Source organism: Phocoena phocoena, chromosome 18 (genome assembly GCF_963924675.1).
Source record: "Phocoena phocoena chromosome 18, mPhoPho1.1, whole genome shotgun sequence".
NCBI classification, from domain to species: Eukaryota; Metazoa; Chordata; class Mammalia; order Artiodactyla; family Phocoenidae; genus Phocoena; species Phocoena phocoena.
In genome coordinates this window covers 76594738-76610278 of record NC_089236.1, presented here as the reverse complement: position 1 = coordinate 76610278, position 15541 = coordinate 76594738, and the positions used below count along the sequence as shown (strand labels likewise).

General features: G+C 38.4%; 1 protein-coding gene across 3 annotated transcripts in view; it reads right to left on the bottom strand.

Annotated features, from left to right (window-relative positions):
• TNFSF13B (TNF superfamily member 13b) overlaps positions 1–15009 on the bottom strand; it is a 34491-nt gene extending 19482 nt beyond the window's left edge. Inside the window, exons 1-2 of one of the 3 annotated variants that reach the window (XM_065896085.1) lie at positions 14507–15009; positions 14341–14428 (exon numbers count right to left, since the gene is read on the bottom strand). In XM_065896085.1, the coding sequence (XP_065752157.1) occupies positions 14341–14428; positions 14507–14836 (418 nt within the window). In that variant the 5' untranslated portion in view covers positions 14837–15009. The remainder of the gene's footprint in view (positions 1–14340; positions 14429–14506) is intronic. The other 2 variants (XM_065896087.1, XM_065896086.1) reach the window with 2 other exon arrangements.
• Between the last annotated feature and the right edge of the window lie 532 nt (positions 15010–15541).

Genomic DNA, 15541 nt, shown 5'->3' with positions numbered 1-15541 from the left:
ACCATGATAAGTTTTGTGAGGGATGCAAGGGCCAATCAGGGCATGAAAAGCTCTAATCTTTCCTCCACAATCAAAAAGAAGAGGATCTTGAGGAAAGTCAAAGTTAAATTTCCAAACTTTCCATCTTTCCTTTGTCATGTGCATGCATATTGTAAAGATTAAGTGAGATAATACATCTGAAACATTTAGTACTGTACTTGGGACATAACAATTGCAAAGTCAATCTTGGCTATTATTAGTGGTATTGTTCTTAGTAGCATCGAACCAAATAAACTGGGAACACAAGGGAAGGACATTAGGAGAGCAAGAAGACCAGGTGAAGCTGATAAAGGGCCCAAGGAAATACTAGAAATACTATTTCTTGTTTTTTGGTGTTTTTTTTTTGGCCACACGAGGCACCTGGGATCTTAGTTCCCCAGCCAGGTATCCAACACTTGCCCCCTGCACCCCTGCAGCGGAAACGCGGAGTCTTAACCTCTGGACCGCCAGGGAAGTCCCTAGAAATACTATTCCAATTAGCCCTCTCCTTGACTGTTTCCACAAACTCCTGTAGGAGACTTACCTTTTCTATTTAGACAGAAAGGGGTTTACCTAATGAGTGCTGCCTGGAAACTACCAAACTGATATGAAAGTATCTGAATTTTAATCTCCAAAGCCCAACTAAAACTTGGCCACAACCTACACATTGAAAAACTATGGTCTATTCTATCACACAGTAGCAGAAATCTACCTTTCAGAAGAAAATACACTATGGAGAGAAATTTTTATTTCATGAAATACTCTTCAGAAAAGAAAATGAGATATTAAAATGACAGTTCAGGAGTAGTGTTTGGGGCTTCCCTGGTGGCGCAGTGGTTGAGAGTCCGCCTGCCGAAGCAGGGGACACGCGTTCGTGTCCCGGTCTGGGAAGATCCCACATGCCGTGGAGCGGCTAGGCCCGTGAGCCATGGCCGCTGAGCCTGTGCGTCCGGAGCCTGTGCTCTGCAATGGGGGAGGCCACAACAGTGAGAGGCCCGCGTACCGCAAAAAAAAAAAAAAAAAAGAGTAGTGTTTGAATTATACTCACTAAAGCTAGTGCTATTCATTAGTTTTCCTTACTCCAGAGAAAGTCACTGGGCTTTTCAAGGAGATAAATTCTTGGAAATAAGAACAGGACTTTCCATCCTGCCCTCATTAGATGCTGTTCAGGTCCCATCAACCCTATCAGTGCTACTTACCTCTTCAGCTTTCAACTCCTCCTTTTAAGGAAATTTCATATCTATTATCAACTTATCTCCAGTTCAGTCTTTTAGGACTCTCTTTCCAATTCAACATAGATCTGATTTTAGACTATAGATTATTGCTCACAAAAGGTTGGCCAAGAGAGCAGTACTGTTTTTGTATCTCCCAATAGCATAGATATCCAACCACAAGAGTTTTGAGAATGCATAGTCTAATATAAGAAACATAATATTGATAACAATTGTAGTATTAATTGACTGTGTTTGGTTTTCAAATGTCTTTCACACATCTTTCCTGCTGCTACAGTTGAGGGGAGTTATACAAGAGTTTGAGAATGGTTTATCTTTTTAACTAAGCAAGGCAGTAGCATACATTAAAACATTTCTGTGTCAATGGGGAGGCACGTATTTCTAAATATATATATATCTCATACTATAATGATGTGAGAACCACAGATAATTAATCTTAAGTACATTTTTACAGCATAAGAAAATTTACTCATAATATTAAACCATGTGAAAAATATTTCTAAAAACAAAACATTATACTGATGACAAAACTAGCTTACAAAAGAGAATTCCTAAAATAAGAACTTTTAGACAAAAGTCATTTGCTATTGCTCAGTATTTGATATAATAAAATCCAACCAACTCCACAATTAGAATAGTGGTTGGACTGATTGAGATTGAAAACCACCTTTTAAAGTGGCTTTTAATCAGGAAAAGAGATTTATAGGTTTATGGAATTGCTAATATCTGTTGTATTGTTTTCTGTGTTGGAACCAAACCTTTTCAAACTGGAATCCAGTTTATTATACATTATTTCCACAAAACTAAATCTAATAGAAACTACCATAAATAATGCAATTATTGCAGATTATACGTGGTTCCCATGAAAAGCATCCCACATGAGCTTTTCCCATTACTCGTGTCCTGTCCATATGACCTACACCCACTAACTCCCAAATTTCTCACTCATCTCATTCGAGAAGCTTCTTCTAAGCTCTTCAGTCTGAGTGAGACGCCCTTCCTTCATCTTCTTTTATCTTTCTTCTTTTTTCTGTTGCCTTACTTATTACATTGTACATTTTTCAACAATGAGGACTCTGGAGATGATGCCTCTCTTCATTTCTGTAGAGCTTTCATTCAGTGCATGGAAGTCATGACAAATGTAGGAGTTGGAATTTTCTTGAGCTAGTTTTGAATAAATCATCAGTGGCTGGAATAGTTAGTTAAGAGAAATCCCTTACAGATCTAAATATTGACCTAATGCTGGACATAGATTTATGAAGAAATCAAAGAAATCATGGTTTTAGGATAAACATTTCTACTGGAACGGGAAGAAAAAATTTTAGGGGTGGAAACTGGATTATAAAGTATTGTTTGATCAGGGATAAGCAGTTTGTGTAACTGGCAACATTTATTAAGTTACTTATTGGTAACTTACAAAAACAATGAGAGAGTTCTGAAAGAATTTCTAGAGAGCTAGGTTGAGAAGTCTGTATTTGACTTACTAGAAAATAGAAAAAATATTAGGAGTTCTTAATCTTGAGAGAGGCTTGCCTGATACATGTTGTGCCTGAGAAAGACAAAACATGTGTCTATGTGTAGAATGAACTGCTGTAAAGGGAGAATGAAAGCCAAGGTTCAGCTCTTGACTGGTAATAAATATATGTGGGTGATTTGGTCTAAAATGCAATTATATAAGTGGAGCACCCAAGACAAACTGTGAAAAAAATTTAAAAGTTTCTGACTAATGAGTATATGTGCTTGAAGGAGAATTAAAAACTAATATTAAAAGCAGGTTTTCAATTCTGGGGAATTCACAAAGATGGCAGCACTATAACGGCCTTGGGGAAGTGAGGAAGGGGTGCTGAATTTTTGGAGGGCTTGGAATGAAGCTGATAAAGTAGAAATAAATATAACGGATAGAAGTAAAGAAATATATTTGAATTGAAGATTTTCTATGTGTATATGTGCACAGAAAGAGTCTTGACGTGAACTGGACGTTGCCATGTACCACTCATAATATAATCATGTTCTATGACTAAAGTAAGGCAGGATATGTAAGATGGCAGCCCTCTGGATAGCCTCATAAGAGTAAAGTAACAAAGATAAAAAAAACCCCAAAAATACCATCTTCATCTAATGTTGTTTAATTTTGGAAATGATCAAATATTTTAACTTAAAATTACCAATTTTATAGTTGTCATCATCTCCATAGGATATGTTTTTTCTTCGGTCATGACTTCTTTGCATTATTTTAGGATATTTCACTTTTTTTTTTTTTTTTTTTGCGGTACACGGGCCTCTCACTGCTGTGGCCTCTCCCGTTGTGGAGCACAGGCTCTAGATGCGCAGGCTCAGCGGCCATGGCTCACGGGCCCAGCCGCTCCGCGGCATGTGGGATCCTCCTGGACCGGGGCACGAACCCGCGTCCCCTGCATCGGCAGGCGGACTCTCAACCACTGCACCACCAGGGAAGCCCAGGATATTTCACTTTATTAATGACGCATACTCAGAAGGCACTGGGTATCACTAACTTACCAGTGAAGGACATTGGCTTCATAACACAACGTGCAAACAGCTCTGAAGTCAAGGAAGGTAAAACCAAAAATAGAAATACACCTGAATATCTGGAGAAAGGTAGCAATAAATGGCACAGTTGGCTGTTGCATTTTCAACTCCCACTTGGACATTCCCACCTGAATGCCATAGTGATACCTCAAGTTTCATCTGCCTCAAATCTATTTCTTGATCTTCTCCACACACACTCACCTCTCACTCCTTCTCTGTTTTCTCTCTTAGTGGATATATAACTGTCCTCTGAGTTGCCCAAACTAGAAACTTTATAAACATGCCTTATTTCTTCCTCCTCAATCTTGAAATTCAACTAATAACCAAGTTCTAATGGTTTGAACTTTTAACTTTCATTCAATTAAGATTTCATCTCTCATTCATCCATTCAACAATTTTACTGAGCACTAGATTTGTGTCACATGTTGCACTTAGGGATACCAAAAAAAGGAGATATAATTCCTACCCCCATGGAGATTACAATCTAGTGGGAAGAACAGGCATGAATGAGTAGCACCAAAACAGAATTAAAATTGCAACTGTAAGAGTGATACAGTGCCTAGATGTCTGATCCAATGAGGAAGGCTTCTTTGAATGGTGGCAAGTTTGGCTGAAGGAGAGAGAGAGAGAGAGAGAGAGAGAGAGAGAGAGAGAGAAAGAGAGACAGAGAGAAATGGTAAGATGGAGAGCATCGTAGCCTAAATTCAGATCTTTACCCTCACCATTCTTCACAATTACCTTAGTCTACCTAGTTGTGCCTCTTCCATTTTCTACAATTCCTAGTCCATCACTTGCATTTCCTCCAGAATTATCTTCCTAAACCCAAATCCTATCTTGTCCTTTTCATGTTTATAATTCCTTCAAAGGATTTCTTTGCACACAAAATCCAAGTCTACCTGCACAGCCTCATGACCCTCCTCTCCCACCCCCACTGTACTTAAACACACCTTCTCAGAACAGGAGGTCGGCTTCATGTTTCCAGGACCTTGTATCTGCCATTACCTACGGCTAAATATTCCTCACCTTTCCAACTGGTGAAACCTCATTCATGCTTCAGGGCTCAGGTCACATATCAAATCTTTCCCTGATCCTTCTAGCTAAATATTTGATAGCATTACACTTTGTACGTACATCTATTGAAATACATTTCACTATATGTACTAATTGTTTCTATAACTGCTTCCATCCCTAGACTGTGAGTCACTTCACATTAAGGTCCATCATTTACAAATTTGCAGTGTCTCATTTGCAGCACATTAAAAAAAAAATCTGTGGAACAATTTAGAAAAGAAAGACATCATACCAACGTCTAACCTTTCCAAATAATTTTTAAAAACCCCATCCTTACATCCAAATTTATAAGACATGTTAAATCAAATTAAATTAATGTTTTAGGGAAAATAGGTTCCATTAAAAAAAAAAAAACCTATGTCCATGATGTCTGAACTCTGTAACAATAAATCTTTGGGTCCACGGTTTTATGGAAAACATTCTTCATAACGAATAATCTCAGTAAGTTTTTGAAACGTCATCCATAGAACTGTAGCACGCTATAATATTTTTAAAAGTAAATGGTTGTGTGCTATTTCTCTAGAATTTCTTACTCTCTAGTTGCCAGAAGAAGCTCTAGGGTAGTAGATAGAAGAGAAAAAAGATGAGCTGAAGTGTAGCTTCACAACTTGTGTCAGCAGATACCATGAAGCAGTTATTTTCCATTTCTTTGTCTACCTGACACAGGGTAGTCAGAGGAGAGGGATGGAGAGAAGAGGAAAGCCTGAACTTCAATCAGTCAACATTTGCAAAAATCCCCAAGGAGACGGCCGCTTACTATAATAAGGTCTCTTGTATTTTTTCTATTTCCTGTTTTATTACTGTTACCATACCTTGGATACACTCTCCTCTTACCCACATCTACTCAACCTTTAAAACCCAGCTCAGCTCTTCTCGACCATGGTCTAGATGATCTTTCAGTCTGTGATCTCCACTACTGACACCCTGTGATTCCGTAACTAGCTATCCTTCTCACTGGTAATAATATTAATAATAATTTAGGCTTCTCCAGGATCCAATAACTTTTCTCAAAACTGGTGCTTTATTTGAACATTAGGCACATATAGCTCACGTGATCAAAAAAGCTCAGAATTTATAGTCGAGATAATAAATTCAACCTTAGTTCTTAAACCAATTAGCTATTTAATCATGAGATTGACACAATTTTGAAATATTTTTTCTTATCTGTAAACTGAAAAAAACAGTATCTATTTCATAGTGAGAATTAGTTGAAGGCATAATTTGCATGTGTTTTGTAAAGGCAAAAGACATTGTTATTTTTTAATTACTTATTATCTTGAAATTTACATTAGTTTTTTTAAAACTTCTCCAACTCAGTACTGGGTTTCTGAAAAGAGGGGTTGGCTGTGCCTGCTTCAATTCTCTCACCTAAAATGCAGACAATAATGCCAGCACTGCAGGGTTACGAAGAGGGCAAATGATAATCACAGGTCCACAGGGCCTAACCCAGAGCTTTCACACGGACCGTACTCGGCTAATTTCATTTCATTTCTCTCCCCTTTTCTGCATATTCTGGAGAGACTACCTCAGAGCTTTGCACAGTAGGTGTCTCCTCTAATTTGAGAGAAGTCTGTTTCTTCTCTAACTCCTCAGAAATGGGGATACTTTTGTTCTTTTTTGATATGTCCTTAGGAATTTTTATTTTTTTAACATCTTTATTGGAGTATAATTGCTTTACAATGGTGTGTTAGCTTCTGCTGTATAACAAAGTGAACCAGCTATACGTATACCTATATCCCCATATCCCCTCCCCCTTGCGTCTCCCTCCCACCCTCCCTATCCCACCCCTCTAGGTGGTCACAAAGCACCGAGCTGACCTCCCTGTGCTATGCGGCTGCTTCCCACGAGCTACCTACTTTACATTTGGGAGTGTATATACGTCCATGCCACTCTCTCACTTCGTCCCAGCTTACCCTTCCCCTTCCCCGTGTCCTCAAGTCCACTCTCTACGTCTGCGTCTTTATTCCTGTCCTGCCCCTAGGTTCATGAGAACCATTTTTTTTTTAGATTCCATATATGTGCATTAGCATACGGTATTTGTTTTTCTCTTTCTGACTTACTTCACTCTGCAGGACAGACTCTAGGTCCATCCACCTCACTACAAATAACTCAATTTCGTTGCTTTTTATGGCTGAGTAATATTCCATTGTATATATGTGCCACATCTTCCTTATCCACTCATCTGTTGCTGGACACCTAGTTTGCTTCCATGTCCTGGTTATTGTAAATAGTGCTGCAATGAACATTGTGGTACATGACTCTTTTTGAATTACGGTTTTCTCAGGGTATATGCCCAGTAGTGGGATTGCTGGGTCATATGGTAGTTCTATTTGTAGTTTTTTAAGGAACCTCCATACTGTTCTCCATAGTGGCTGTATCAATTTACATTCCCACCAACAGTGCAAGAGGGTTCCCTTTTCTCCACACCCTCTCCAGCATTTATTGTTTGTAGATTTTTTGATGATGGCCACTCTGACAGGTGTGAGGTGATACCTCATTGTAGTTCTGATTTGCCTTTCTCTAATGATTAGTGATGCTGAGCATCCTTTCATGTGTTTGCTGGCCATCTGTATACCTTCTCTGGAGAAATGTCTATTTAGGTCAAAGAAAATCCCACCACAACAAAAGAGCAGCTGCCCAATGCAGATCCTGTAAGTAGGACTTGACCTATAAAAAGCATCATTAACCGTTAAAACTAATACCACCCATTTCTACGAACTATTAATGAGAATGCATCCCTCGACGTTATGAATTTATTGTTAAAATACCTAGAATGTCTGCAATTTTTGTTAATGTTGAAACAATAAAGAATTATTGAGCTTTCAGGGATTAGATAGAAAGACTTACCCCGGCCTCCCTACTTAAAATACAGACATGTCCTCTTACCCTTCTTCACCCTTAACTCTGCTGGTTCTCTTAACCCTGCCCTAAATTTTTCACTTTTGCAATGTATTTGACATTTTCTAGTATTATAATTTCCTCATTAATTATGTTTATTGATTATTTTCTATGGCTTTCCACCTCACTGCAATGTAATCTCCAATGCACGGGAAACTTTTATCTGTTTGTCTTCTAATCGATACCCAACAACTAGAACAGCGCTTGGACCTCCTATAGGTCAGGGAAGGTTGGAAGAAATACAATATCGCTTCTGGCTTCACTGGTTGATTCGCTTCCTGGCTCTTCTGTTTCCCAAAACTTTAAACTTGATAAGAACAGGGTTCAAAGGTTTGGTTACCAGGTCACTATTTCCATTTAAAATACTTTTGTGGAAATTGAACAGAATCCAGCTCTTGCAACACTGAAAAGAAGGCTCTCCTTATTTAAAGCAGGGGAAAAGAAAAATAACACTCAGGGAAGATTCTGGTCAAAGGTCACCATGACAGCAGCCAGCTGTTTCTGTTCTAGGAAGGAACACACCCTTGCTGGGTAAGAGGCTGCCGTTAGCCTCATCTGGGGACAAATTGGATGGCTGAGTTATACACTGCATGCTTTTAACACTCACTTTACAGCCTTGTAAGTTACAGCTGAGCCCGAAATGCCGATGAAGCAAAGACTGGATGTTACTGGATGTTACAGACCCTCAGACACCCCATCTTTTCTTGCAAAGGAAATGCACTATGGATTTCAAGAAAGAAATATTAATATTTCAAATATATTAATAGTATTGATATCTTTATGTTTAACAACAAAAGTGTTTACCCCAGAGAAATACTTTAGTTATACTATTAGGTGTTAACTTATGTGCATTATATTCAAAACTCTGATTTTTAAAAACTATTAAATGCATTCTGGTGTCCTGGACGGCTCCCGGAACATGGCAAGTTAAGACCTTAGCGGAAAAGCTGGTGAAATTCAAATAAAGTCGGGAGTTCAGTTAAATCCTAATGTTGGTCTCTAAGTTGTGACAAAGGTACCATGGTAACATAAGATGTTAACATTAGGGGAAACGGCATGAGGGATATATGGCAGCTCACTGCACTGTTATTGCAACTTTCCTGTAATTCTAAAATAATTTCAAACTAAAACGTTTATTTAAAAATGGAGAAAAATAAAGTAGATTGGTCAGAATTTTACAATAAATATTTGAAAGATAAAATATGGGCAAATTTTTCTGCTCTTGTTTTTATATTTCTTTGAAATGCTCACGCTTTCACCACTTCATGACTTTTTTTTTTTGTTTTTTGTTTTTTGTTTTAACTGTTTGGCTGTGCCATGCAGCACGGGGATCTTAGTTCCCCGACCAGGGATAGAACCTGCACCCCCTTCACTGGGAGCACAGAGTCTTAAGCCTGGACTGCCAGGGAAGTCCCTTTCACCACTATTTTTAATATTACAGTTGAGATGAGTATAATAAACGTTATTAATAAAAAATAATTTTTGTCTTTCTATAATCTAAAATACATGGGTTTCTGATAACTTAAACTCCCTACTGAATAACAAGGGAAAAAATGAAAGGTCACCTAATTTTATTAATAAACTGTTTTAATTCAGTAGGAACGCATTTGGAAGAATTCACTTTCTTGGTGGACTCTGAAGATGCTTATCTTTAGATTCTTGAAATGAATAGAATTATAGTTAAGTGCAGGTTCAAAACATGGGTCATCATGATTTCATCTGTGAAGAAATTTTCATGTGTAATATTTTCAAAGCCATGTCACTTTAGGGTTTTTGTTTTTGTTTTTTTTTTCTAATTGGGACTATCTCCAAATACACTTATGGGCTTAAAAGTGAATTTTTGGCTATTGTAAGCCATTTGGCAATTTAAACCCTGGATTTCCCCACATTTGTTTGTTATATTGTAATCATAAATTATCTTATGAAACACATGAAACTTACTGAGACTTTCATTTGAAACACAACATAATTAAGAAAAACAAAACTGGAGCCACAGCACCAAATTCTAGAATGAAGTAAAAGCAGCACGTTTACTCCAGGGGTGGTCTGCAAGAAAGACTAAATGGGTGTGTAGGCTGATGGTGATGTCTGCCCTTCACGTACTGCTGTTCAGCTTGCGAATTTCACTGACCTGTGTCCTGAAGATGCACGCCCTTTTCTGTGTGTAAATAATATGTCAATTAAAATTTTTAAAAATTAAGCTAGAAACCCAGGAAATTATAGTGAAAGAAGTTGCTGAATATGGGAGCTTCTCTATGACTTTTCAATGAGCCCAAACAGTGCCTCTACCTGGTGCACCAAGAGAGTCTGAGGCGAGGGGTCTCCAGGCTGCCCCTGCGACTTTAGCCTTATGATCATGTTCATTCTTTGGTTCATTAGTTATTTTAAAGGTCAAGTTAAAAAAATTTCATAAGATGGCCTTTGATCAAAACCTGACAAATGAAGAAATATGGGAAAATCCCTTCCCCCTAAAAATGATGCCAAATCATTCTATCTTATTTGATATTGAGCCCAAAATTGATTAACACATATTCATGGAATACCTACAGGGTGCAAGTGTCATGATGAATATACAAAAGGAGAAATAGGACCAGACCACAGAAGTCTCTACTCTTTAGCTGAACAGACGGGGTATACACAAATGAAAAGAAAACAACCTTCCTGGGTAACATGGGATGAGTATCAAATACCAATGCAAAAACTAGGCTTGCTGTGTGCTGGGGAGGTTCGACTTTCTAGCCCACGGCATACTGGAATTTACTTACAAACTGAATATCCACACAATAAAAACTGAGATGCCTGGTGAAATCTGGGTTGGATTTATAGAAAAATAAGAACGAGTAACATTCTGGTATGTTACTTAGCAATATTCAGCTGTGAACCTTTTTGACACAGTTATAAAATAATGACCACCTGATGTTGAGGAGTATATACAGAAAGCAGAGTAATTTAGACAAAGTCTAGAATAATATTATAAATCTGTTAAGTATAGATCCACTGAGTGTACTACTGATGTGGCTTAAAAATAAGCGTGAGATCGAATACTAAATCATTTACTGCAAATTCGATGTTTTTTAGCAGTTTAACAAGCTATTTGAAAATGCTAAGACTCCTCATAGCAATAAACCCTTTTTCATTTAACTATGAAAGAATAGTGAAACCTATATACGGAAAACTGTCTTACTGTGAAATTTAAAATTCTATATTTAATATATTAAAAATTCTTGAATATATCAATTCAAAGTGTGAAAATTCATTTTCTTCTTCAGAGTTACAGTTTTTCTAAAATTCCAACAAAAACGTTTATAGAAAATGAATAAATAAAATAGAAACTAATGCTTTGAAAGTCAAAGGGATAACTCTGGCTTTTGAGTTTTACTTAAAATAAATCACAACAACTAGAATGGAAACCAAAACCAAAGAAACTTGCTAGATTCAAACTGAATAGAATCTTCTCAATTCCAAAAAAAGGACCCTACCAAACCGAAAACAAACGAAAATCATGGAGTCTCAGACAACTTTCTTGGCATATATATATGCATTAATTTTGGAGTAAGGCTAAACAAAATTAATTTTCCCTGCACAAAGGGACAGTGTCTAAAACAACATTCAAGCCAATTTCATTGACCGGGAATAACTGATATTACCTATCACTAAGGTTCTGGTCTTCAAACCCTTCATGTGGGATCTATGAATGTTATAAATATATGTAGAGAGAGATTTAGAGATATATATGTACTAAGTATATTTATAGAGTATATATATATATACACTATATATACAATACATATATGTGTGTGTACATATATATATATATATATATACACACACAAACACCATATATATGCTACATCAGGGTTTATAAAAATCTAAGGCAAACCATGACAATGACCATAGTGACGACATCTGGGCTATGGAAACCAGGTGCATTCTGATTCATTGGTTAGAACTTTCTGCTATTCTCCAGACTTTCTAAAAATTGCAAATTTGGGGGGGAAAATTTTTGTCAGTATACAATTTTTGGATGCCATAGTAACACAAATATGAAAAAATACTCACATGGGAGGAAATTTTAAAATATTAATAGAACATATTTTGGTCAAGTGGGACTCAGGGAGTTATTGATTTCTTACTCAATTCTTTCCTTCTTAAATCTGATGTAATGAGTCTACATCCTCTTTGGAATGGAAAAGTTAGGGTTTCGTTTTAATATTAATATATAGAGGCAGGGGAATACTAGCAGACAAGGTTGAAGAAGATTGAGGCATCCTCACCCTACTAGGCACTGAAGCTCATTTTATTATAAAATTACTTAAAATATTTAATACAAATAGGAAACAAATCAATGAAAAAAAAAGTCTCAAAATAGATTCAACTATAAATGAGGAACTTAATATAATATAGTGAGCATTCCAATGCAAATGAGTTAAAAAGAACCATCTAATGAACTTGGCCGAGATATTTAGCAATAGTTTGGAAGGAAAAAGTAAAAGAAGAAAGGGGAAGTTAAGGAAGGAAGGAAGGAAGTTCCAAAGAAAGGAAGTTAGTATGACATGACCTACCAAAATAAACTCCAGGACTAATGGATTAAATACCAAACTACAACACTAAATTACAAAAAAAAGTCAAAATGGCAGAGAAAAGAATAAACTACTTAAGAGATTATGAACAAATATATTTTTAGCTTTGATGTATTACAGAAAATTTTAAAAGTGTATCACATTGAATATACAGATGCAAAATCTCTGTACAAGTTTAAAAACCTGCAAAATATTGTGAAAATATTTACATCAAAATTTTGATAAACAATATGCCTAATATAGAGTTTATTCAAAATTATTTTAAAAATAGGACAAGTGAGGAAAGTTATAAATAAAAATTAGAAGATAAAATTAGAAGTTATCAAAATATGCAGAAATAAGTTAATTCTTATTTGTAAGCAAGCAAAAAATTAAATTTGAGGCATTCTTTTACAACTACTAAACTAGTCAAAATATATTTTTAAAGATAAGATGCTGTAAGAATGTGGAGAACTTGTACACTGCATTTCTGATTACATACATTTGTAGTTCATTTTGAAAACAGTAAGGCAACAGGTAGCAAGGGTGCTAAAGATGTTCATCCCCTTTGGCTCAGACATTCCATGTATGGAATTTATATTGAATATATGCATAAAATGCCTCAGAAACAAAGAGATCTGCACAAAAATTTTGGCATGTTCCATTCTATCAAAAAAATTGGAAATGATCATGATAAATAATTGTATGATAACAAATAAATATGGATGTGTGAGAATTACCTAGAAACAAGGAAAACATTTATTGTGTAATATACCACAGTAGATATACTGAATTTTTTCAATTATGTAAAAAAAATATAGATGATAAAATGCAAAATATGAAAATAATCGATGTGTTAAAGCATAGTAAAAATATGAGTGTTTTCCAGTTTTAAAATTTTTAAACCCATTTGTTTCTGATAATTGGCACAAAGATATGATAACCAGATACAAAATTTACAGCTGTATAAAACGAGGAAGAATTTTTTCCACGAATAAGGCATTTAGTGAAAAATAAGTTTACAGAAGGAGCATCGTGTGTGTGTGTGTGTGTGTGTGTGTGTGTGGTGTGACAGGACACCTATTCTGTCTCTCATGCACTTCTGTTCAGAAGTACAAATACATGTAAATAATTACACCTGCTGGGTCTGACTCACACTCACCGTGAAGATGAAAGGAAACAGGAGGTGTGACGATACCTCTTAGTACAAGCCTGCCTGGCACATTCTAGGGGCTCAAGAAAAGGTTCCTTCAATATAAAAGGGAAACAGCACCAAGGATTTGTTAAATTGCAATATTAGTAAGTGCCATTCAAATGCTCTTTCTCAGCCTTGAGATGAAGGAACTAGAGCTGAATCACGTCTTGGGAGGCCCCACCAAACCTGAGGTGTCAGGCACGCACACAGTTCTGTGGGACATGCGCAGCAGGAAGAAAGGTAGCGATCGCTAAGGAACTATTACAAGGAGGCTATAAACGTGTGTGGAGCTCCAGGAAAAAGCACACATTAAAGAAAAGCATTAAAATCTCTGTGTGTGTGTGAGTGTGTGTGTACAATAAGCTTTTTTTTAAAAAAGCAAGACACCAAATAAAGCAGAAACATGCACCTGCCTCCGGGGCGATCTACACGTGGTTTCACGGCGGCTACGCCCCCCAGGAGATGCTGTCTGGCTGCCCTTCGCTGACGAAAGCTCATTCTACACTGGCACGTGGTGCTTTGTTCCTGCACTGCCAGACGACGCTCCTGACGTAGGAGTGAACTATCTATTGGAGGGGAAATGTGGGCCCCTTTCCCCTTTTTTAAAGTGCCGCACAGATAAATACCTCTCCTCACGGTAGGACAAAACGTGCTGTCGGCCTATTACATCGGCCAGGACTTGGCTTTCCCTGGAGCCACACCCGGCTGGGACGGCAAGTTGGCACGTGTCCAAGTTTCCACGTCCTGTCTGGCTCCCCTCTGCTCCTCACCTGTGAACTGGGATCCCTGACTCCTAGCCGCTTCTGTGCCCCGAACATACCTGTTTCTTCTGCATCCTGCAGGCCACGCTTACTCCTGCTGCTTTGGCTGGAGTTGCTTTCTCCTGGAGCTGGTAGTGCAAAGCTCCCCTGCCAAGAGAAAAGGCCCCCGTTATTGCCAGGGCGTCTGGGTGCGGGAGCATGGGGCTGGGGCTGCCGCAGACTCACTTTCAGGGCGGAGGTGGCGGCTGCAGCCTCCCCCAGGGCGGCCCTGGGGGCTGCGGCTCCAGCCTGGGGGGCGCCGGGCAGCTCCCGCAGCTCCGCCCGGAGCCTTCCCAGCTCTGCTTGCAGGGAAGCCAGGCGGCAGAAGGACAGCACCGTGAGGCAGCAGGACAGCAGGGCCAGCAGCAGGGTCACGGCCAGCAGCTTTCCATCTTTGGAGAAGCGGACAGAGGGGCTTTCCTTCTGGGGGAGGATGGAGACTGTCTCCTTCAGTTTCATTTCGTCTCTGGTCTTAAGGCGAGAAAGGCGTGACTGCTCCCCTGTGGAGTCATCCATTTCCCTCCTTGAACTTTGAAGGTTCGGGCCCTTTGAATAAGTGACCACAGAGAATGGATCATTTCCTGTTATCTGTGTTTGTTGATGTCCTACATTGACTACATGGCCCAGCCCGGCGCTCGCCCTCCGGAGAGTTCTCCTGAATTTTCTTCTCTCTGCCCGGCCGCATCTCTGCCCCTACTGTATGATAGGTCTTCCTGGCATTCGCCCTTCTATGTGATTGCCCAATCAGTCTTCCTCATTTCACTTTCAGTTTTTGTAAGAATTTTAATGGCATCTCAGAACACTCATGCACAAAAGGGCCCCTTAAATCTACTGACGGCAAGGAGTTGGGGGTTTGGACCAGCACACTACAGACAACTTTTAAGATAGGAAGGTGTTTAAGGAACTCCCCCTCAGGCATTAGGAGAGAACTGGGTCCACTTGGGGCCACGTGGCTTTGTAGGGAAGGGGGAAAAGAATATTAATAAGTTCCTGCTGGTGTGATAAAATTAATGAATGCCAAGGTCAGATAAGCTAAGTACTTCAGCATTGAACTGTAGTCAGCTGGAGAGTGATTTAGTAACAGTCTCTAAGTGGGAAATACAATGAAATGTCCTTGGACAAGGCATAAAAGTCCGCTGGGGAGTACTGTCCCCACTATCACCTTAGTAATGGAATAAGAAGGAAGTGCCTCAATTTTGGGGACCTACTTAGATTAGGTAT